The sequence below is a fragment of the Vigna unguiculata genome, chromosome 4, assembly GCF_004118075.2.
Source record: "Vigna unguiculata cultivar IT97K-499-35 chromosome 4, ASM411807v1, whole genome shotgun sequence".
Classification (NCBI taxonomy): domain Eukaryota; kingdom Viridiplantae; phylum Streptophyta; class Magnoliopsida; order Fabales; family Fabaceae; genus Vigna; species Vigna unguiculata.
Window position 1 is genome coordinate 31,618,796 of NC_040282.1, and position 22,956 is coordinate 31,641,751.

The following is a 22,956-nucleotide window of genomic DNA, read 5'->3' on the forward strand; positions in this document are numbered from 1 at the left end:
AATTGGGTGTGCATTTCATACCAAAATTATTTCTCTCCAAAATTCTTATTTTGGAACTTATTTTAAGACTTAAAATATTCATTAATTACAATCTTAAGGGCTTAAATTAAATTCTAGTTGTGTTATTTAACTTAAGATTATCCAAACAAATATGTTGCAACTAATATCAAGTCATATGCACGGAAATAAGGTTAAATTCCCAAAATTTAAATATTTAATGTGCACAAAGGTTCAACCCATTACACCTTCTAGGCAGTCTGGAAGTGCGCAGCGCCTGGTGGTACGTGTCCCCCGCCGGGCGATTTTGTTGCTGCAACCTTGGGTTGTTGACTCTGTAGGCGTGATCAACGAGGCTTTTGGTGATGCTTCAAAGGTGGGATTGTTGGTGTTCCTTGAGTTGTGGCTCGGAATAGCATCTCTTGAGTTGTGGCTCGGGATGGCAGATGAACACGAGGAACCATTGAGTTGTGGCTCGGGTTGGCAAGTGTTGCCGGTGTGAGTGTACTAGTTGTGGCGAGTACGGATGGGTCCAGATAGATTGCCCTCCTCAGTAATTGACTGACGAGTTTGGTAGTCTTGGGACGTTGCGAATTATGTTCGTATTTGGGAACTCCACCTGACGTTACGGTGTGTGATCCGTAGCAATGGTTTTCCGCACGTGCTCTATCAATTGTGGCCGATAGGTATGGCAGCAAGTCACCTCGAAGTAATCACTAGAAAATGTAGAACACGAATAACCTGGTTGTGGCCAGGTGGTATAAATTAAAAGGGATGAAATTCATTTGGGATAGATGTGTTGCCTATATATAAATGTGTTATATATGTGTGTGCCATTTTATATGCTTTATCTGTTAAGCTCACCCTATCTGCTTGTGATTGGCGATGATCGTGTACGCGGTACACGTGAGCAGATGATGTTGATGCAGGTGGTCCTGGTGAGACTTAGCTACGGAGCGGGGATAGCATGGGAGCTATAGATATATTTTATGTTTGGAAATAAGTTGTAGACTCTTATGAGAGGTTTTTATATCATTTTCAGTTTTATAGAATATTGATTTCAGAACTTTATTTGGAAGTAATAAAGTTTCAAATTTTCCACGCTTTTTGGAAAATGAAGTATTATTAATTGCGAATAATTATTGTTTTATCTATTTTATTTATTTAAATCCGTAATATCCTGACGGGAGGTTACAACTTACAAGTACCATAACAAAAAACTGAACTTTTTTGTCATATTGTATTGGGTTTTCTATGTAATAGGAGGGGAACCAAATAGTGTCTTACTATATTGTTTTTCCTTTTTTATGTTGTTGATTTTGTTGTATACGGTTTAGGGTAACCCAATTGTCCCATTAATATATTTGTTTCTGCTAATAAAAAAAATCAGGACTATTTGAGTAAATACACATCTTGACTTCATATTACACGTAGACAAATTATTGTCAAGTAATCTAAATAATACTTGAACTATCCTAATATTCATATTATTGGTTGTTACCTAATATATTGTTCAAAATTGCACTGTTTAACACTAGTTGTAATTGCACTATCTTTCAATGTTCGTATAATTAATCTTTATTGGTAGCTGTAATTGAATTAATTCTCATCCAATCAATGTTTGTCTTGCTAATTTTAACAGGTGATAATTTTTCTAACTATTTGCTCTAATTCAGTTTTTCAATCTTAATTTAATTCCTCTAATTCAGCACCTAATTACTAAGGCATATGAAGCTGGCTTCTTGTCAAGAAGAAAGTTGACTGGAGGAGTACAATAGGGTGATGTAGTGTTGTTGTTGACATTTGTGAATATTCCTTCTTCCATTTTTGTTTGTTTTCTTTGGTTAAGTTCTTTATATACGATACTATCATTTTGTAGTGGCTTCTGAAATTTGGTTGTTTACCTATCAAAATTTTGATATAGGTGTAATATGTAATATCAACTTGATGTGGCCAAATCTCATAAGTTGGCTATGATTGGATCGGAGGCCTTAAAATTCGTATTGAGAAACGTGTAAAACTTGAATGAAACCCTTTTATTTCTATGATGCTAAAAAATATGTAAAATTTGAATGTAAATTTTCCATTTGATGGCCTATATATTCCTTTTCTTGGTTTTTGTCATTTTTAGTCTTGATTAATTTTATAAATTATAGTTTGTTTATAATATATATTGTTGTGTGTGGTATATAAAAAAACTGTCACACTAAAAAAATAATTTTTTTAGTAAGGATTATTTTTGGCGTTTCTGGGATTTAAACCCCCACTAATGATTTTACTCGGGGTTTTCACTTCTCCTAGAAAAATCAGTGTAGCTAATAGATTATCAGAGATTTTCAGCAACCCCTGAAAAGACACAACTTACCTGGGGTTTCTAAACCCACTAGTGCAAAATAGTGATATAACAACAGGATATAAAATCACTTATCACAAAAATGATGTAATTAATTTCGCAGTGACAATTTTGTAAATAATGAGAACTATATCACATCGAGTATTTGTCTAGCCGATATAATATCCCATTATTTTGAAAATAAAAATAAAAATTATATTAAAACCTCATTTTTTTGTAAATTGAACTAGATACTACATCGATTATCCTGGCTAACGATGTAGCATCACTTCTAATCAAACAGGAAGCGCTTGGCTTTTAACATTTTCACCTTCTTCATTTTCATGCTCCATTCACTTCTTTGTTTTTCTCCTAGGTTATCTTCGTTTCCTCCATTTGTGCCTTACACACTCCTCCATCGAAGTCGTCATGGATCCTTCATTCGAAGTCGTCATGGACATCACTTTTTCCCATTCGAACCCCTTACCTCGTTGTTGTTAGACTCTGGTCTACTTTTCCGCCACGGCGCACACCGTTGTTTGCTTACCAGTTCCACCGTCTCATAGATCAAGTCACACTATCTCAGATCCAATCGCACCGCCAAGGAGTCTTGGGTCTCAATCGCACTGCGCGTTGCTCCGAGTAGGTGGTTTTATAAAAGCCCTCCATCCCAATTGAGACGCCCACAAATCCGAGGAGGACCAAGACACTGGCTCATGACACCCTATCTTCGAGCCTCCCGCCGAAGACCCCCAACCTCTCTCAAAATATGATGTCATCTACAACTCCGTTGTCAACAAGCTCGTGTCTGGTAGCCCCGCTCTCATTGAAGACGACACCATAGAGATTGTTGTCGCAGTGGAGATTGGCCACTCGTCGCACAATCAGTTCTAGGGTTTATTTGGGAAATGTGGTCTTGTGAGAGAGGGAAGCAATGGGAAGGCATTTTTATATCACCACTTCATCACTGAGGGTGGCAACATGCAGTCCAAGATAGCTTTGGCTTATAAGTATACACACCAAGACGTGAGTGTGGCTTCTCCCCCTTCGTCCTTCTTTATTTTCTCTTTCATGATTCGTAAAAGGCTATTGAGTGGACCAAAGATTACACTAAAGCAGGATTGTGGTTATATTTCCATTTTATCATTATTTGTCTCATTTTCTTGTATGTGTGTGCAATTGTCCTTGACTTATGATATCATTTGCGAATCACAGGCAAAGACTATTTTAAAGAGGTTGTAGAGAATGACGAGGTAGGGGGCACTATAAATTGGATGTCATGTATCTCAAGAGTATTGGAGTTAAGAAGGATGTTAAGTTGGCTTGCAAGTTCTTTATGGTGACTGCTAACAATGGTCAAACAAAGACGTTTTACCAATTGGATAAGATTTTCCACAATGGTGTTGGGTTCAAGAAGAATATTCACTTGTAAGTTGGTTAATATTCTTTCTTTTGTGAAAGTCTTGGTAAGTCTGTGAATTACTATATTCAACAGTTAGTATGCTTTAGGTGTCCATGTAATTCCATATAATAATGAGTAGTGCATGAATCAATAAATATAAAAAATGAGTTGTTTAATAAAAGAAGAAACTCATCAATTTTTCAGTTCCATATGGAAGAGGGATCTCAAACAATAATTATTATAAATGCTAATAGATCAGAGAAAAAAATGACAAACTTTGAATGCTCGAGCGAGTTGGGGAACAATGTGGTAACATAGTAGTGAAGTGTAATGATTTGGAAGTGAGGTAGAGATGTTTCTGGTTCACTAAATTAATGTAATGTATGGAGGGAGATGGTGATTTGATACAATAAATTGTAGTGTGAAATGTATATGGTCTTGGTGGATGTATTTAAATTTAATGAAGATGAGGATGAGTTGTTATTACTAATTAACCAATCACGTGCAGTGTAAAAAAATACATTATTATGATTCTTGCCTAATTTTAATATAATGTAATATAACTTAGAATATTGTTTATGACCCAAATTTTGTTCATCTTTTCTGAAATTGGTTGATCTGCGTGCTTCATCAGAATGTCATCTAAAAATTTGGGCTCACATAGCTATTCTTAAATGTTATTGAATATTGCTTTAATGTGTTTTGATTCCAGAAGAAAGAAATTGATCAAAAGGTTGATTGAAATTTGATATCGACAATTACGAGATTATTCAATTGTTTGCAATTTGGAATTAATTGTTTGTTTTCAGGATATGGTTTGGCATCTAGAAACTAATACTGCATTGAAAAGAAAAAGGTACATACTACATCGGTTTAAAGTCACAACCGATGTAATATAAAATAATTTTTTTAAAACTAATTTTCTATATTAAAGTGGTTCTCTTTTAACCGATGTTATATAATATGATATTACATCGGTTCATATCACCGATGTAATATGTTTGTCACTTATTACATCACTTGATACAACATCGGTAAAAAATCCGATGTAATATGTTCAAAAAAATCGATGTAATATATGTTTATTGTACTAGTGACCCCGCTACTGTCTAGGGTTTTCAAAACTTCCACTACTACCTGGGGTTTTTAAAATCCGTTTTTAAAATCCCCATTATTACCAGGGTTTTCAAAATTCCCACTATTACCAAGGGTGTAAAACCACCATTAGTGTCTAGTGTTTAAAATCATCAAATCTATGAAATTATTTGTCGTGTGTCATGTTGATATACTTTCTAACCACTTAACCTTTTAAACTTGGTGCTAAGCTAAATCTATTAAATAGTACTACTCCCAAATATTTGATCCAATATTAGAGCACATTAAATAGTATTATTAAATAATATTACTCCCAAATTAGTGTACAAAGTTGGCTTCCAAATAGTTTAATAACCATAAAAAAAGTCAGAAACAGACCCACATGATTAATCATAAATATTCTCTATAAGAATGAAACTACTATTTTCTATGTAGTTGTTTTCCGTTTGTTGTTCAAACCAGAAACATGTCCTCTAGAGTCTATCCTCTTTGATCTTAGAGTAGTAGAGAGTTCTTCATGTTCATGTTCAGATTGAGTCCAATGTCAAGCCCATTATAAGCAAGTGGAGCGTACATCCATAGATCATCAAAGCTTAAAAGCTACATGAGAGAAAACCAGAAAAAATTGTTATAATGTGATTATACAAAGGTTAATCTCTCTGAATTTGAAACATGGTTTTCAGTTTTACTCTATTCATATGCATACCTTGATTTGGAGTTGCTTTCACTCCCTCTTCAAGCATTGTACTTATATCAACCTGCATTATACACATCCATTCATGAAATCAATTACTTTGGCTCATAAAGTTAGATACATTTTCATGTTTTTGTCACAGTAACTCATAATTTCGAAGTTGTAATAAAATTCGGTGGACAAAATAGAAATTTAACCAATATTCAGTTTCATGAACAATAATTTAAAATGTAGAATACCATATTTATTCTATAGCCATTGCTACCCTTCCTGACATCTATTATCTGCTCAGGTGGTAAGTCCTCAGGAATGGATTTCTCACCTGCATCCTAAAATAATATTTCCAAAACTATAAAGATTACATATTGAAAATCACAAATAAAGAAGATAGTTATTATTGTGAAGAGTTCATATGATCCCTTAGAGCAATAACTGCATAGGTGAACCAAATTCATATGATGCATTGAACTCTGTCATTTGTGGAATACCTATTTTCTCACCATAGAAATAGCATTAGAGAAATCGCACATAGTTTAAGAAAATCGAAATGAGGAATAGCATTAGAGGAAAGAATACCTAATTTACTTGAAACTGCATCTGGTGGGGACCAAGATATTGTTGATAAGAATCCGTGAAGTTTGGGAGCATATTTCATAATATATATTTGGTCTTCCCATTATGATATTTCTTGCTCTATCCTTGTTCCCAAATAATCTTTCCATGGGTGACGATTAGATGCATATAAGCTAATAATGAAACAAAAACAAGAAGTTGGAATGAAAAAAGTAGCTTGAGAGAAAAATTAATAAGCATACTCTTTGTGGATTGATTGTAATATCCCTAAGGAATATTACTTGATAATAAATAAATAAAAACGAAATTTCAATAAAGTCTACATTTAATATAAACCATTTCCCAAAAACACGGAAAATTTAAAACTTTAATAGATATAAAGTCGTAAACCAAGAATCCAAAATTTCATGAAACGGAATTAAAAGCAATGGCTCCCACCAAATTTACATAAGGTTCTCAAAACAAAATCATCCACATATACTATGTGTATATACAAAATATCCCCAGCTAGCCCCCGCTCCGAGTCTATGCATCTCTTGGCCCACCTGTCACATCATCTGCTCTCGGATAACAAGATATCTGATCATCGCCACACACACACAGATAGGGTGAGCTATGCACAATAAAATATAAACAGATGTATGTGAAATAAACATGCTTCCCCAACCCAAAATAACACAATTAAGTTCAGAATTTCCAAATCACCCAACCATGACCTCATAGTCCTTCATGAGTCATATGCATGAACTAGGTCTTGGGACTTCCCCGTGCTCCCACGAAACTAACTCATTCGTGGTCCAACCCTATGAGCCTATCCCGCTCATAGTCCTGCCCTACAGACTCCTCGCTTGTAGTATAAACATCCAAGTCTCACACTTGGACCCTGACACGCACGCAATCACCTTACTATGGACTCCTTGCCCGATAGTAGCCGACGGGAAACTTCACAGTTCCTTGCCCATCGTGCGCCCGACACATGCAATCACCATACTAAGGACTCCTCGTCCATTAGTAGCCGACGGGAACTAAACCATTTCCATGCCTATCATGTGTCCGACCACCGAGCACATCCCAGACCCCTATTGGACTTAGTCTTTCAAGCCCAAACATCACACCACATGCATATACAATCTAAACTTGATATAAACAGCCAAGACACACTCACAAGCACATAAAAACATAGTAATTCACATAAACTCGCTTAAGCTAGGGACCTCTCGACCAAGCTAAGCCATCAGCCTCGCTTAAGCTAGCTCACCTCGCCTGAGCAAGCTTAAAACAACAACAACATCAAGTTATGTCGCTTAGGCGAGATCATCTCTCGCCCCAAAAACACATTTCAAACTCGCCTGGGCTGAAATACACGCAAAGCACCAAAACATGACCAAGACATCTCGCTTAGGCGAGCCACTCTCGCCTAGGCAAGAGAGTTCATCGCCCAAACCTTAAAACCCCTTGCCTGGACGAGAAGTCGCGCTCAACACGCGCACATTTCATCACGATCTCGCTTAGGCGAGCCCCACTCGCCTTAACGAGTGTCTATGTCGCCTGAACTCGAAACTCTTCGCCTGAGCAAGAACCGCGAGAAAGGCTTGATTAGGAGTCCCTGCATGTCTCGCCTAGGCGAGTCCCACCCGCCTGAGTGAGAATTGCAGGTTCTACACTGTTTTACGCACACAAGCATTGCATCAATGACCAAACACGCTCCCAAAACCCACCAATTCAATTGTCAACATTATACTCACAGAACAACAAGATACAATTGCCATATAGACTCCCATTCTCACCTTTTCATACCATAAAATATACACAGTACAAAATAGCCATCATAAGCACCAATTCACATGAAATTCCCAATACAACAATACCAAATACAAATCCCCTAATTCCTCTCATAAAGAACTCGAAATTCCATAGCAAAACAACATCATACAATTTCAGTTTAGCTCCCCTAACCTGGATTGATTGCTCAACAATTGTGAAGGCAGAACCCCCTTGATTCAAAATCCTTTCATGCTTCAACCCTTGCACCTCAAAACTCAGTTCACCCTCTCAAACTCGTGCTCCTCTCACAAGCCAATTCCCAGCTCTGCCAAAACCCTTCCTTTTACCTAATTTTTGGCTTTTATAGGTGCCTTTAGGATGGGTATTAAAAATAAGACGAAATTGGGCTTAGGGTGGGTTTTAATTCCTCTTAATATTAATTATTTGATAGTTTTCCAACTCTCTTGGCTACCTTTCCACATTCATTCCAAACCAAGCTTAATAAAAATAAAGGTTAAGTTCTCCCTACCAAGGTTTGAACCCGTAACCTTCCACTCACAAGAACAAAGCATACCCACTATGCCAAACCACATTTGGTGATATACACAATCAACATAAGTTTACAATACCAATCACCTACTCATTCATATTCTCAAAAATCAATAACAAAACAATCACACATAATTGGCATACTTAGGACTTGAACCCAAGTCCTCTCACACAAATCAAGTACTCTCAACCATTTAATCTAGTACTTTTCCACATCACCATAAACAATAATTAATGTCATAAAGGCACCTTCTACCTGCATTTATTAATTAATTAATTATTTAATTAATTAATTTTCTCGGGTCTTACATTGATACCAGACACAACAACATACATATCAAGTTTACCTATGGGAATTCCAATTCCTTGATTCCAAGGTCGTCTAAGCTAATATAAGCATAAAATAATAATAATATAAATATATATATATATATATATATATATATATATATTAATTACTTGGCCATGAAATTTGATAACCATGTGTTTTGAAATAGTTATCATTTTCTCATATTTTAGTTTATTTCAAATAATTTAACATCTTAAAAGTTAATAATAATGTCTTTTTAATGTTATTCTCATTTTTAAATTCTTTCAACCAAGGATAACATTAAATAATTTCTCTGTTATCAATTTCTGGCTTCTACTGGCTTAAATAGGTTCTCCAAAAGCCTATCAAAGTTAGAAACGAAATGAGAATAAATAAGCAAAGAACACCAATTAAAAAAGCTTCTCCCTAAAAATAAAAACTTAAAAATCAGGTAGTAATATTTCTTAAAAATGAAACTAAACAAAAGATACAAAATTTGTGAAATCACCAATCCTCACTTTCAACAACAGCTTCTCAGAAATAAGAAAAAATTTAGTGGCAAGGTTCCTATCTCTTACCATATGAGAGTGCTATAGAGTCTTAACAACCCTAAAACAGAGCAATTATTCATTCATTGACCAATAGAGTTTAACTATTCATCGAAAAAGGACAGTAATGCAGGGAGATGATGAAATTAGGGAAACAAAATTCAGCGGAAATGAAAGCATGAGATGAAATTGAAAGAACGGTGACGAAATTGAAAGCAAGGAAACGAAATTGAAAACATATGTTTATTACCAGATTTCAGGGAGAACGATGAAATTGAAAAATCAACGTCTTCCCTCTCCTAGAGCATGAGCCATAACTGCTTCATTTTCCTCCTCTTAGGCACGAAATTGAAATCAGAAAGCAACGCTCTTTACTGATTACGAAATCAACACAATTTACGAAATCAACACAGTTTGTTGATGAAATCAGCAGACAAAATTGAAATTGAAAGCAAAAATACGACGAAATGAGCGGTACAAACCTTGAGCAGAGTGAGAGGAACCGAAAAAGAAAAAGATAAAGAGAAACAGGGAAAGGGAAAGAGAAAAAGTTTAGCCAAATAAAAGTTTTTAAAAAATAAAAAAAATAATATGATAATAATTTTACTGAGGTTTTTAAAAAAACCCTTGAAACTTACTTGGGGTCACTAAAATCTCCGCTAATGTATATTTTCACTAGTGCTTATTGCAATCCCATCTAAAAAACCCCTATTAGAAACATATATTTTTGTAGTGTCATATTTAAGTTAAATGAAAATTTAATTATTAATACTATTTTTATCATCTTAAAAAACAATTTTAAATAAAATAGACAAATTAATTAGTGAAAAATAATTAATAATTTAAAATAAAAAAATTTTAAATTTTTTTTAAATAATTTGTGGTGGTTCTAAAAGTGTTAAACGATAATAAAATATAGTATATTTTGTGATAATTTTTAATTTTTAGAATATAATAAAATATTATAAAAGAAGAAGTAAATTTAGTGACGATTTTTAACTACTATAATGTTTTTTCTCACAAAAATACCAACAATTTCTTACAAAACAGTAATAGAAGCATAGTTATAGGGTTTGAAAATTCCCCTTATTTTTTCATATTGCAGAAAAACAAAATATACAATTAATATATAAGGATTTTCAATCCTAAATTTACGTTTCCTTATTAATCTAGAGAGCTATCTGTGGCTATTTTACAGGAAACATATTATAGGAAACATATTATTGACAAATTCTAAATATAGAAAGGATTTGTAAGGATACCAGCCAATTGGTCCTCAGATTGAGTTTTAGGCAATTGCAAAATGTCCTTGTCCAGCTTTTCCTTAATGAAAAATCTATCCACCTTAACATGTTTTGTACGATCAAGCTGAACAGGATTAAGGGCAATATGACAAGTTGTTTTGTTGTCACAATACAATCGAATTGGTTGTTTGGATGGATATCCCAAATCTTGCAAAAGATTCCTTAGCCATAATGCTTCATAAAGAGTTAGTACCATACCTCTAAGCTTAGCTTCTACACTTGACCGAGCAACAACATTTTGTTTCTTGCTTCTCCATATAACAAGATTACCACAAACAAAGGTGAAGTATCCTAAAGTTAACCGTTTATCATCTATAGATTCTGCCCAATCTACATCTTTGTATGTATCTATGCTCTAATAATTTGAAATTTTTGTGAATAGAATTCCCTTTCTATGCTTTGATTATTTAGAAATTTTGTGAATAGAATTCCCTTTCTTGGGGCAGATTTCAAATACCTTAAAATTCGCATGATTGTATTCATGTGTTGCTCGTCGGAGTTATGCATGTATGACTTACAATGTTAAAGCATAAGCAAGATCAGGCCTTGTGTGAGATAAGTACATTAATCTTCCAATAATTCTCTGGTACTGCCCTTTATTAACAAGTATTTGATTAGGATCTACACACAACTTTAAACCTTCATCTACTGGTGTATCAATAGGTTGACATCCTGCATTCTAGTTTTCGGTAAAAGATCTAAGGCATATTTTCTTTGAGATAGAAAGATCCCTGCATTTGACCGAGATACTCCAATTCCAAGAAAATATTTAAGAGAACCTAAATCTTTCATTTCGTATTCTCCACATAAATAATCTTGTAGAGCTTTTCTTTCTTCAATGTCATTTTCCGAAACCACCATGTCATCCACATATAGAATGAGCACAATGATCTTACCATGTTTCTTCTTTAAAAATAATGTTTGATCTGAGTTGCTTTGAGAGTATCCAAAAATCTTCATTGATTTTTTTAAACCTTCCAAACCATGTTCTTGGAGATTGCTTCGACCCATACAATGACCTCTTCAATCTGCACATCTTGTAACTATGTATCATGTATCTAGGTGGGAGATCCATGTAGATTTCTTCTGATAATTCACCATATAGAAAGGCAATATTCACGTCAAATTGGTGCAATGGTCAATCCAAGTTTGCAGCCAAGGATAACAAAACATGAAGTATATTTATCTTAGATACTAGCGCAAATTTCTTTCTATAGTCAATCCTATATGTATGAGTGTACCCTTTTGCTACCAACCTAGCTTTATAACATTCAACTGTATCGTCTGCTCTGTATTTCACAATGTAAATCCACTGACACCCAATTGGTTTCTTTCCTGTTGGACAATCAACAAGTTCACACGTTTTATTTTACCATAAGGATTTCATCTCCTTATCCATTGTAGCTTTCCACATAGGATCAACTAAGGTTTCTTGTACATTGTTAGGAATAACCATAGTAGATAATTGATTTACAAATGATTGATTTGATTCTGACAAATGATAGGTTGACACATACTTACTCATGGGATATTTATCTTTACTAGATAAAACAGGTTCACATATATGTTTAAGATTACCTCTAGTGTGACATTATTGCAACTGCTTTCTATTTGGTTTAACATCAAGAATAAGATCATTTTTAGCAGACGATTGGTTTGGTATGTCAGTAAGGGAATCAGATCCAGATACCACAAATAGTGGCAAAAGTGGATTCCCAACTTCTTTGTCTGTCACTTCTTCAATTTCATTTTATTCATTGACACTCTAATCCAAGATTATACCACTTGTATTTGAGTTGTTGGCTTCTTGGTTACCAATTTCAGAGTAGTCATTCATATAATTATTATATTCATAATCTAGAGTTTGAATTTCTTAATGACATTTCCCTAGAAATTCAGCCTTAGAAGAAAAATATATTATATCTTCATGAAAAACCACATATAGAGTTATGATCATTTTCTTACTTGGAGGATGATAATATTGGTAACCTTTTTGATGCACGACATAGCCAAGAAATACACACCGCAATGCTCTAGGGGCTAGTTTGTTCCGTTGATGAGCATGAAGGTGTACACATGCTACACAACAAAAAATGTGAGAAGGTAAATTTGGAACAACATATGCATTTATTGCTTCAATAAGAGTCTATAATGGTGTCTGAAAGTTATTTGAGCTAGAAGGAACCCAATTGATTAAATATGCAGTCGAGGTAAGTGCTTCTCACGAGCAGTGGCGGAACTAGGATGTGACAGGGGGGAGCCACGACTCCCCCATTTTTTTTTAAATTTTTTTATATATATTTATATATATTTTAAAATTATATTATATATTATTTATATTAAAATTATATTATGGAAAATTATAATAAAAGATAAAATAAAATTTTTTAATAGAGACATTAATTTATAAAAGAGATTAGGGTTTTTTTTCTGACTATAAGATCTTTCCATCATGTAAATTATCATGAAAGTCTGTGAAGAGAGATAAATACAAAGGTTGGGAAATAGAGGTTGAAAACACATAGATTGAGATTCATGTATACATTCTTGCATGATCTATCACAAATCAAGGTTAGTATTTTATTATGATTTATGTATGTTAGTTTATGATTCTTTTTAGGATGTTTCTTCCAAGTTAAGTTTATCCCAAATTAATATAACCCCTAATTATGATTTTAAGGATTCTTTTATGAAATTGGTATGAACCCTAATTATAATTTTTCCTAAATTATTATAATCCTTAATTATGAAATTTAGGGATTTTGTGTTTTTCGCTACCTATGGTAATTTTTTCTTAAGTTTTGAATTTATACAGTATTGCTTATTTAATTAAAGTAGTATGAGTTTTGTTATGTTTTGCATTGTGATAATTGTGATTTGTGAATATAAATTTTATTTTTTCTAAATAGGTAAGAGGTGATAAATTTATATTAGAAAGATTATGATAAAAAGTAAAAAAATTGATTCTTTTTTTTCAAAGAGGAAGGTTTATGATGAAGATGAAAAAGAAATGCATTTACGTTAACTAAGCTTGAGAAATTTTATAAGAACCAAGAATTTAAGACAATATAAAACAAATCTCTAAAGTTATCAGAGTTACATATAATGAATTTAACAATTCAATAGAATGTGATCTGGGAAAAACGACATCAAATTTGACAATACCACCAAATCAAATTGATGAGATACGAATAACTTATCTAAAATGGTATTCATGAATTGGTATCATGATATAATAGCGAATGATAGTAATATTTTTTTGAATTCTACTATTATATGTGTTTGTTATAATAAGAGGAAATGAAGAGAAAAAAATGAATAGTTTTTTTTCTAAAAAAAATTATATATAACAAATCTAATTTGGCCCCCTTACAATTTTAGTCCAAGTTCCGCCACTTCTCACGAGTATGATAAGCCATATTAGCTTGTATTAATGAAGCTCGAACAACCTCCAATAAGTGACAATTTTTTGCTATACAACCCCATTTTTGATGAGGTGTATTGGGACAAGAAGTTTGATGAATGATCCCATGAATTTCAAGATATTGAGGAAAATCAATACTTTGATATTCTCCACCATTGTCATCACGAAGAACCTGAATCTGTGCATTGTATTGAGTTTGAATCATGTTATGAAACTTTTGGAATAATAATTTTACTTCACTTTTGGATTTCATCAAGCATATCCATGTCATTATAGTGCAATCATCTATGTAAGTAACAAACCAACGTGATCCACCCAAAGTTTGAACTTTATATCAACCCCAAACATCCGAGTGTATAAGCATAAACAAGATTTTACTTTTATTCAATGTCAATGGAAATGAAACATGATGACTTTTTACTAGTTCAAAAACATCACAACATAAGCTAGAAATATCACATTGTGTAAACAAACTAGGAAATAATTTCTTCAAATACCCAAAAGAAGCATATCCCAAGTGCTTCATAACTAAATTTCAGATTTCTTCTTCTCCTCCTCAAAACTATTCACTCTCAAAGCTTGTTGTATATTGTTGATGCTTTTCTTCTCTAAGTCCAGATAGTACAGTTTCCCTTGCTTAATACCACAAGAAATCGTCCGTCTGGTTTGAATGTCCTTAAACACACAAAATTTAGGCTAAAAAAATTAGAACATAAAATAAAACTGTAGTTATTTTGGAAACTGATATCAAGTTGTAATTTAAATATCGAATTACTAAAACAGAGTCTAAATTCAAAGACTTAGTGAGGGTTAAAGATCTTTCACTAATAACTGGACTTGTGTTACCATTGGCTATGCAAACAAATTTTTGTGAGGACGATTTAAGAGAAAAGACTTGTCTAGAATCAAATGTCATATGATCAGTTGCGTTAGAATCAATTATCCATGTGTTATTCAAACTATGTTCAGAAATATTTAAAGCCTAACCAAAAATATTTGTAGTTGTTACCAAAGTAAAGTTCCTTTCAATAGTTGAATCTTTAGACTTTGATTCAATAGTAGCTGTAGTGGGGCTTTTGTTGGAATTCTTCTTTCTTGAATCACGATTATGATCCCACCATTTAAGATACCCCACTCAAAATAACGCTCTTTTGTATGACCATTTTGGTTGCAATGGGTGCATTTATAAGTAGATTTATCACCCGTAGTGGTCTTAGGATGGTTTTCTTTATTTCGATACTGTCGATCTTGAGTTGATCGATTATAGGCTACCATTGTTGAACTTTTAGTATTTTCAGGTTCTATCTTTAGAGTTGTAATCTAAGGAAAAAAATTTACAACTCATCACTTCCATCATAGAAGGATTTCGATAAAGCACTCCATATTTCGTGGGCAGTGGGTAAGCGTATGTAACACTTCATTGTTTCTGGGCTCAGAGACATCAACAACCAGTGCTTCACCTTTTTATTTTTGGCATACCATTTGTCATATCTTCATTCGTCTTTGTAGGAGGCTTCACATGACGGCTAAGATATGAGGTTTTTTTCCTGCTCTACGATATGCATCTCCATTAGTTGTCACCAAACATCATAGTTTAACTCTGTGAGTGTGATTTCAGCATTAAAAATGCCCTCTAGTTGAACCACAATTGGTGTTGATTTTCCAAACATATTTTGAGGAGATTTGACTTCATATTTTCTTTCAAAGGGAGGCTCTTGATACCATCTTACAAAATAGTAACATAGACATAGTTGCAGGGTTTGGAAATTCCCCTTATTTTCTCCTATTGCAGAACAACAAATGTACAGTCAGTATAGAAAGATTTTCAATCCTCAACTTACGTTTCCCTATTAATCTAGTGAGTTGTCTAGAACTATTTTACAGGAAACATATAAATGAAAAATCCTAAATATAGAAAAGATTTATAGGATTAACAATCAAGCAATAATAATTGAACACAATTAAAGTATTTCTGTCACAAACTATTTTTGACATATATAACTTTGGTGGTTATTTTAACAGCTGAAATTTCATTTATGACTATTTTTAAACACTAAAATTTACAATTTTAACCACCACAAATATTATAGTTTTTTTAGTGTTTGTAGAGAAACTTCTAAACACATAGTTGACATGAAAAGTCAGCCACTAAACATGTGTACCAAAAACATCTCAATGAAAACGCCAGCTAGAAATCGTATGTACCAATCATCTCCGATTACCACTTCACAAGTATCTTTATACATACATTTTATTACTCTTAATTACTGATATGATCAAAATAATAATATAATATTTGAATAATTAAGACAAAAGCGAAGATGTATTTTGTAAGGTTAAAAATATTTACAATCATCTAAGAGCTCGTAGTAAAGTTCGTAGTGGATAAAAGGTAAATAAAGTTAAGCACAAAGTAGAAAAATTAGAATATAAAGTTGAATCTTTGTTTTGTGGAAAGAAAAGGAACAACAAAGTGAATAATGTTACAAGATTCTCTTACAAATACAACTTAGACAATCAGATACAAGGATCGACGTCTTCTTCTCTTAACTGACGTTCTTGTTCCTGATTTAACAACCATATCTCATTAATTACCTGCACATTTAACATAACTAATTTTATAAGTTGTAACTCATTTCATAACAGTAGTTAAGTATTAATATATCATAATTTCTTACCCTAAAATAGTGAGAGGATTGAACACACGGTCTGAATAAAGGTGAGCAAAAGTAGCACAATTGCAGCAATTGTAGATGCTATTTTCCAAGGAGTGTTGAAGTACTCATGTATGAAGATAGCCTTATACTTGTTTCGAGGATTATCATAGAATTCATTCAAACTATTGCAGATGGAGAAATAGTGTGAATTGAATTCTGGCGTAGGAATATTTGAGGTGAGATTATTAATCACTGTAACCACTTTATTAGCATCACCCGTCAAATTGACAATAATTTTCTTGTTAACAAGTATGTCCACATCTTTTTCAGTATTGATAAGAAAATCAAGAATTTCTACATATTGTCTAATGATGTCTCCAGCAGAAGGGTGGCATTGTTCATATACCATCATATTCTTGAACAAAACTTCTGTAATGTCATCTATATTCAAGATTGGCATGCTCAATGCTCCATCACGTTTAGAATAGCTCAAGTCAAGTAAGCTTTTATTTGGACTGATCTTGAACTTAACACCTGCCTCCATTAGTTGACTTGCACTGTATACATGATTAACTTCTTTGCCTTCTTCGGGTTTTCCAAGACCAAGCTCTGATGATGATATTATAGAAGATCTTATCAAATCAGTGAAGTGTTTTGGACTCTCTATTGGACACACGTTTCCGCTCTCAAAATAGTCGAAAGTAATGTCGAGTAATTTCTCATTCATACCAGTGAGGTTGTAAAGTTGTTCAAGAACAAAGAATGGAAGTTGATTTTCCAGTAGTATCAAGTCAATGCAAACTGTTGGGTATTGGACTCCCTTCCTATGTGGAGAAAAGGCCCAAAACTTGAGAAGCCCATGTCTCACTTAACCTAGTGGAGAGGAGGCTATAAAATAAAGAGAGAGGCAGAACAATAGAGTCAGAACACACTGAAAGCCCTAACACATAGAGGGAGAGGTAGAGGGAAAATTCTGTTCACGTTTTTCACAGAGCTGTCACAGTAGAATCAGCGCTGCGGATTCGTTCACCGTTGGATCGGGCTGAAATTTTTACAGCAGGTTCGGAACTCATTGCTCTTCATTCTGACCGGTCGGATCTTTGATACGAGGTCTCAGTTGGGAGATATTAATTTCGCACGGCAGTAGTGATTTTTAGAGGTTTTCCTCTCTTGTTCTTCTCTATTTGAAAGCTTTGTTGCTTTGTTGATTGGTTGGGTGTTGGCACTAATTTGTGTTATTGATTGAGACTCTTTTGTACTCTTGTTGATCATAGTGAAGCTATTTCTTTGGTCTGGACGACTCGTGGTTTTTACCCTTGATTTGAGGGGTTTTCCACGTTAAAAATCTTGGTGCCTTTATTTGTGCTTTTGGTGATTTATTATTGCTGCTCTTTGATTATTGCTCCTCATAGATTCTTGCAAGTTAGGGGAAATTATATCCGCTGCATTCTCTGGTATATTGTTTGTTATTGTTTTCCCCATCAGAGTGGCATCAGAGCTCTTGGTTGGACTATATTTACTTGCTTGAATGATGGAGGCAAATGCAAAGATGGTTGCTTTGAATGGTACAAATTATCATTTGTGGAAGGGCAAGATGAAAGATTTATTATTTGTCAAGAAATTGCATCTTCCGGTCTTTACTACACAGAAGCCAGATTCTATGTCTGAAGAAGAATTGGACTTTGAGCACCAACAGGTATGTGGTTTTATTCGGCAATATGTTGAAGATAATGTTTATAATCATATTGCTAATGAGACACATGCCAGAGCTTTGTGGGAGAAGATTGAGTCTTTGTATGCTTCTAAGTCGGGCAATAATAAATTGTATTTGTTAAATTGCTTGATGAATTTGAGGTACAGGGAGAATTCTTCTATTTCTGATCACTTAAATGAGTTTCAAGGGCTCCTAGATCAATTGTCAGGAATGGGCATAAAGTTTGATGATGAAGTTATGGGATTATGGTTGCTTAATACTCTACCAGAGTCTTGGGAGGTATTTCGGGTTTCAATTACGAACTCTGCCTCAAATGGTGTTGTTTCTTTTCAGATGGCAAAGAGCGGTGCTCTTAATGAAGAGATGAGAAGGAAGGCACATGGTTCTTCATCTCAGTCTGAGATGCTTGTTACAGAAGCTAGGGGGAGAAGTCAGAAAAAGGAACATAAGGGTGGTAGAGAGAAGAGTAGGAGCAAGTCCAAGTCAAGATACAAGAATTTAGAGTGCCATTTTTGTCATAAAACTGGGCACATTCAGAAATACTGTTTTAAGTGGAAAAAGGAGAACAAAGACAAGAAGGGCAAGCAGAGAGAGAATGATCATAATGATGATGATCGTGTCACTACTGCTACAGATGGTGATCTTGTTCTTCTTCGTGACTTTGAGTCCGTTAATCTTGTATCTGATGAGAGCATGTGGATTATTGATAGTGGTGCTACACTGCTTATTACACCTAGGAAGGAGTTCTTCACATCTTACACTTCTAGTGATTTTGGAGTGTTGAAGATGGGTAATGATGGTGAGTCTAAAGTGATTGGTGTTGGTGATGTTTGCCTGCAAACCAACATGGGAGTGCAGTTGTTGCTTAAAGGAGTCAAACATGCTCTGGATGTCCGTTTTAATTTAATCTCTGTGCAGTTGTTTGATGATTGTGGTTATGACAATCACTTCGGTTCTAGTAAATGGAAGCTCACTAAAGGTAACTTGGTTATGGCCAGAGGGGAGAAACAATCTAAATTGTATTGGACTAAAGCTTTGGTTGCTAAAGACAGTGTGAATGCTATGTATATGGAGGCATCTTTGTGGCACCGGAGGCTTGGTCATATAAGTGAGAAAGGGCTTAACTGCTTAGCTAAAAAGGATGTGCTTATGGGATTGAGAAATGCAGAATTGGAGAAATGTTCTCATTGCATGGCTGGTAAACAAACCAGAGTATCTTTTAAGAAGCATCCTCCCTCAAGGAAGTCAGAATTGCTTGAATTGGTGCATTCTGATGTTTGTGGCCCATTAAAGGTAAAGTCATTTAGTGGTGCACTTTACTTTGTTACTTTTATTGATGATTGTTCCAGGAAGCTATGGGTCTATGCTCTTCAGCGGAAAGGTCAAGTACTTGAAAAGTTCAAGGAATTTCATGCTATGGTTGAGAGGCAATCAGGCAAGAAGCTGAAATGCATCCGTAGTGATAATGGTGGTGAGTACCGTGGACCTTTTGATGTTTATTGCAGACAGCATGGTATTAGACACGAGAAGACTCCTCCTAAAACTCCTCAGTTGAATGGTCTAGCGGAGAGGATGAACAGGACCTTAGTTGAAAGGGTTACATGTATGCTTTCGGAAGCAAAGTTGCCTAAGCACTTTTGGGGAGAGGCATTGCTTGCAGCTGTGCATGTTATTAATCTCAGTCCCGCAGTTGCTTTGAATACTGAGGTGCCAGACAAAATTTGGTTTGGTAAGAATATTAGCTATGATCATTTGCGTGTCTTTGGTTGCAGGGCATTTGTTCATGTTCCTAAGGATGAAAGATCCAAGTTAGATAAAAAGACAAGGCAATGTATCTTTATTGGCTATGGTGAGGATGAATTTGGCTACAGGTTTTATGATCCTGTTGAGAAGAAGTTTGTTAGAAGCCGTGATGTACAATTCATGGAAGACCAGACCATTGAAGACATTGATAAGGTGGAGAAGACCACACCCGAGAAAGATAGTAATCTCACTGATGGTAATCCGATGAGGTTGCCCGCTCACATGGTGATGTTGATGATCAACAGTTTGGAAGTGGAGTAGAGGTTCCAATTGATGATGCTCAAGAGGAACATGATGATGATAACGATCTTGGTGATATACCTGAATCATCTCAAGTCCAACTCAGGAGGTCTAATAGACAGAAACAACCTTCTTCAAGGTATTCTTGTGATGAGTACATAACCTTGACTGACGGTGGAGAACCTGAGTGTTTTGAAGAGGCTTTGGATAGTGAAGAGAAGAAACAGTGGCTGGATACAATGCAAGATGAGATGAAATCTTTGCATGATAATCACACTTACGACTTGGTGAAATTGCCTAAGGGCAAAAGGGCATTGGAAACTAGGTGGATTTTCAGGGTGAAACAAGATTCAAATTCTACGCTTCCAAGGTACAAGGCCAGATTAGTGGTGAAAGGTTTCAGACAGAAAAAGGGTGTTGATTTCAATGAGATTTTCTCACCTGTGGTGAAAATGTCATCCATCAGAACTGTGCTAAGTTTAGCTGCTACTCTTGATTTGGAGGTTGAGCAGATGGATGTGAAGACAGCTTTCCTTCATGGTAATTTGGAGGAAGAGATATACATGAAGCAACCTGATGGTTTTCTTGTTGAAGGCAAGGAAGATTATGTGTGTAGACTAAGGAAGAGTCTATACGGTTTGAAGCAGGCTCCAAGGCAGTGGTATAAGAAGTTTGAGTCTTTTATGTGTGAGCAAGGTTACAAGAAGACTACTTCTAATCATTGTGTCTTTGTTAAAAGTTTTTCTAATGATGACTTTATTATCCTGTTATTATATGTTGATGACATGCTTATTGTTGGGAAAGATATTTCCAGAATTGACAGGTTAAAGAAGACACTTGGCGAGTCTTTTGCCATGAAAGACTTGGGAGCTGCTAAAAGGATTCTTGGGATACATATCTCACGTGATAGGAGAGAAAAGAAGATTTATCTATCACAAGAGCAATACATTAGGAAGGTGTTGCAGAGATTCCAGATGAAAAATGCTAAAGCTGTGAGTACTCCTCTTGCTACTCATTTTAAACTGAGTGTTAAACAGAGTCCTTCAAATGAAGTTGAGAAGACCAATATGAGTAGAGTTCCTTATGCATCTGCGGTGGGCAGTTTGATGTATGCGATGGTGTGTACAAGACCAGATATTGCACATGCTGTTGGTACAGTTAGTCGATTTTTGTCAAACCCAGGTAGAGAGCATTGGAATGCTGTGAAATGGATTTTGAGGTATCTTCATGGTACAGTTGATATGAAGCTTTGTTTTGGAGGTGATAAACCTACTTTGATGGGTTACTCAGACTCAGATATGGCTGGGGATATTGATTCCAGAAAGTCCACTTCGGGCTATTTGATAAAGTTTGCAGGGGGAGCTGTGGCTTGGCAATCAAGACTACAGAGGTGTGTAGCGTTGTCTACTACAGAGGCAGAGTTCATTGCTATTACTGAAGCATGCAAGGAGTTGTTATGGTTGAAGAAATTCTTGCAGGAGCTTGGTTTTAGGCAAGATAAGTATTCATTGTTCGTTGATAGCCAAAGTGCTATCCATCTTGGTAAGAATCCAACTTTTCATTCTAGATCCAAACATATTGATGTGAGGTATCATTGGATACGTGATGCTTTGGATGCTAAGTTGTTGGAGTTGGAAAAGGTTCATACAGATGATAATGGTGCTGATATGATGACTAAAGCATTGCCAAGAGGGAAGTTTGAAGTTTGTTGTGAGATCGCCGGTTTGGGGGTTCTCTCCACATAGTTGTGAGGGGGAGATTTGTTGGGTATTGGGCTCACTTCCTATGTGGAGAAAAGGCCCAAAACTTGAGAAGCCCATGTCTCACTTAACCTAGTGGAGAGGAGGCTATAAAATAAAGAGAGAGGCAGAACAATAGAGTCAGAACACACTGAAAGCCCTAACACATAGAGGGAGAGGTAGAGGGAAAATTCTGTTCACGTTTTTCACAGAGCTGTCACAGTAGAATCAGCGCTGCGGATTTGTTCACCGTTGGATCGGGCTGAAATTTTGACAGCAGGTTCGGAACTCATTGCTCTTCATTCTGACCGGTCGGATCTTTGATACGAGGTCTCAGTTGGGAGATATTAATTTCGCACGGCAGTAGTGATTTTTAGAGGTTTTCCTCTCTTGTTCTTCTCTATTTGAAAGCTTTGTTGCTTTGTTGATTGGTTGGGTGTTGGCACTAATTTGTGTTATTGATTGAGACTCTTTTGTACTCTTGTTGATCATAGTGAAGCTATTTCTTTGGTCTGGACGACTCGTGGTTTTTACCCTTGATTTGAGGGGTTTTCCACGTTAAAAATCTTGGTGCCTTTATTTGTGCTTTTGGTGATTTATTATTGCTGCTCTTTGATTATTGCTCCTCATAGATTCTTGCAAGTTAGGGGAAATTATATCCGCTGCATTCTCTGGTATATTGTTTGTTATTGTTTTCCCCATCAGAGTGGCATCAGAGCTCTTGGTTGGACTATATTTACTTGCTTGAATGATGGAGGCAAATGCAAAGATGGTTGCTTTGAATGGTACAAATTATCATTTGTGGAAGGGC

General features: G+C 35.0%; 1 protein-coding gene across 1 annotated transcript; it reads right to left on the reverse strand.

Annotated features, from left to right (window-relative positions):
* Positions 1–16,361: 16,361 nt before the first annotated feature.
* Positions 16,362–17,542, reverse strand: LOC114182562 (putative UPF0481 protein At3g02645). The gene is made up of 2 exons (XM_028069450.1): positions 16,671–17,542; positions 16,362–16,587 (listed from the first exon to the last, which is right to left on the reverse strand). The coding sequence occupies exon 1, from the start codon at positions 17,374–17,376 to the stop codon at positions 16,672–16,674; it is 705 nt and encodes a 234-aa protein (XP_027925251.1). The 5' UTR covers positions 17,377–17,542; the 3' UTR covers positions 16,362–16,587; position 16,671.
* Positions 17,543–22,956: the final 5,414 nt, after the last annotated feature.

What these genes read in the sequence shown, in the direction of transcription:
- LOC114182562 (XM_028069450.1), bottom strand. Translation starts at nt 17,376, where the DNA reads ATGAATGAGAAATTACTCGACATTACTTTCGACTATTTTGAGAGCGGA.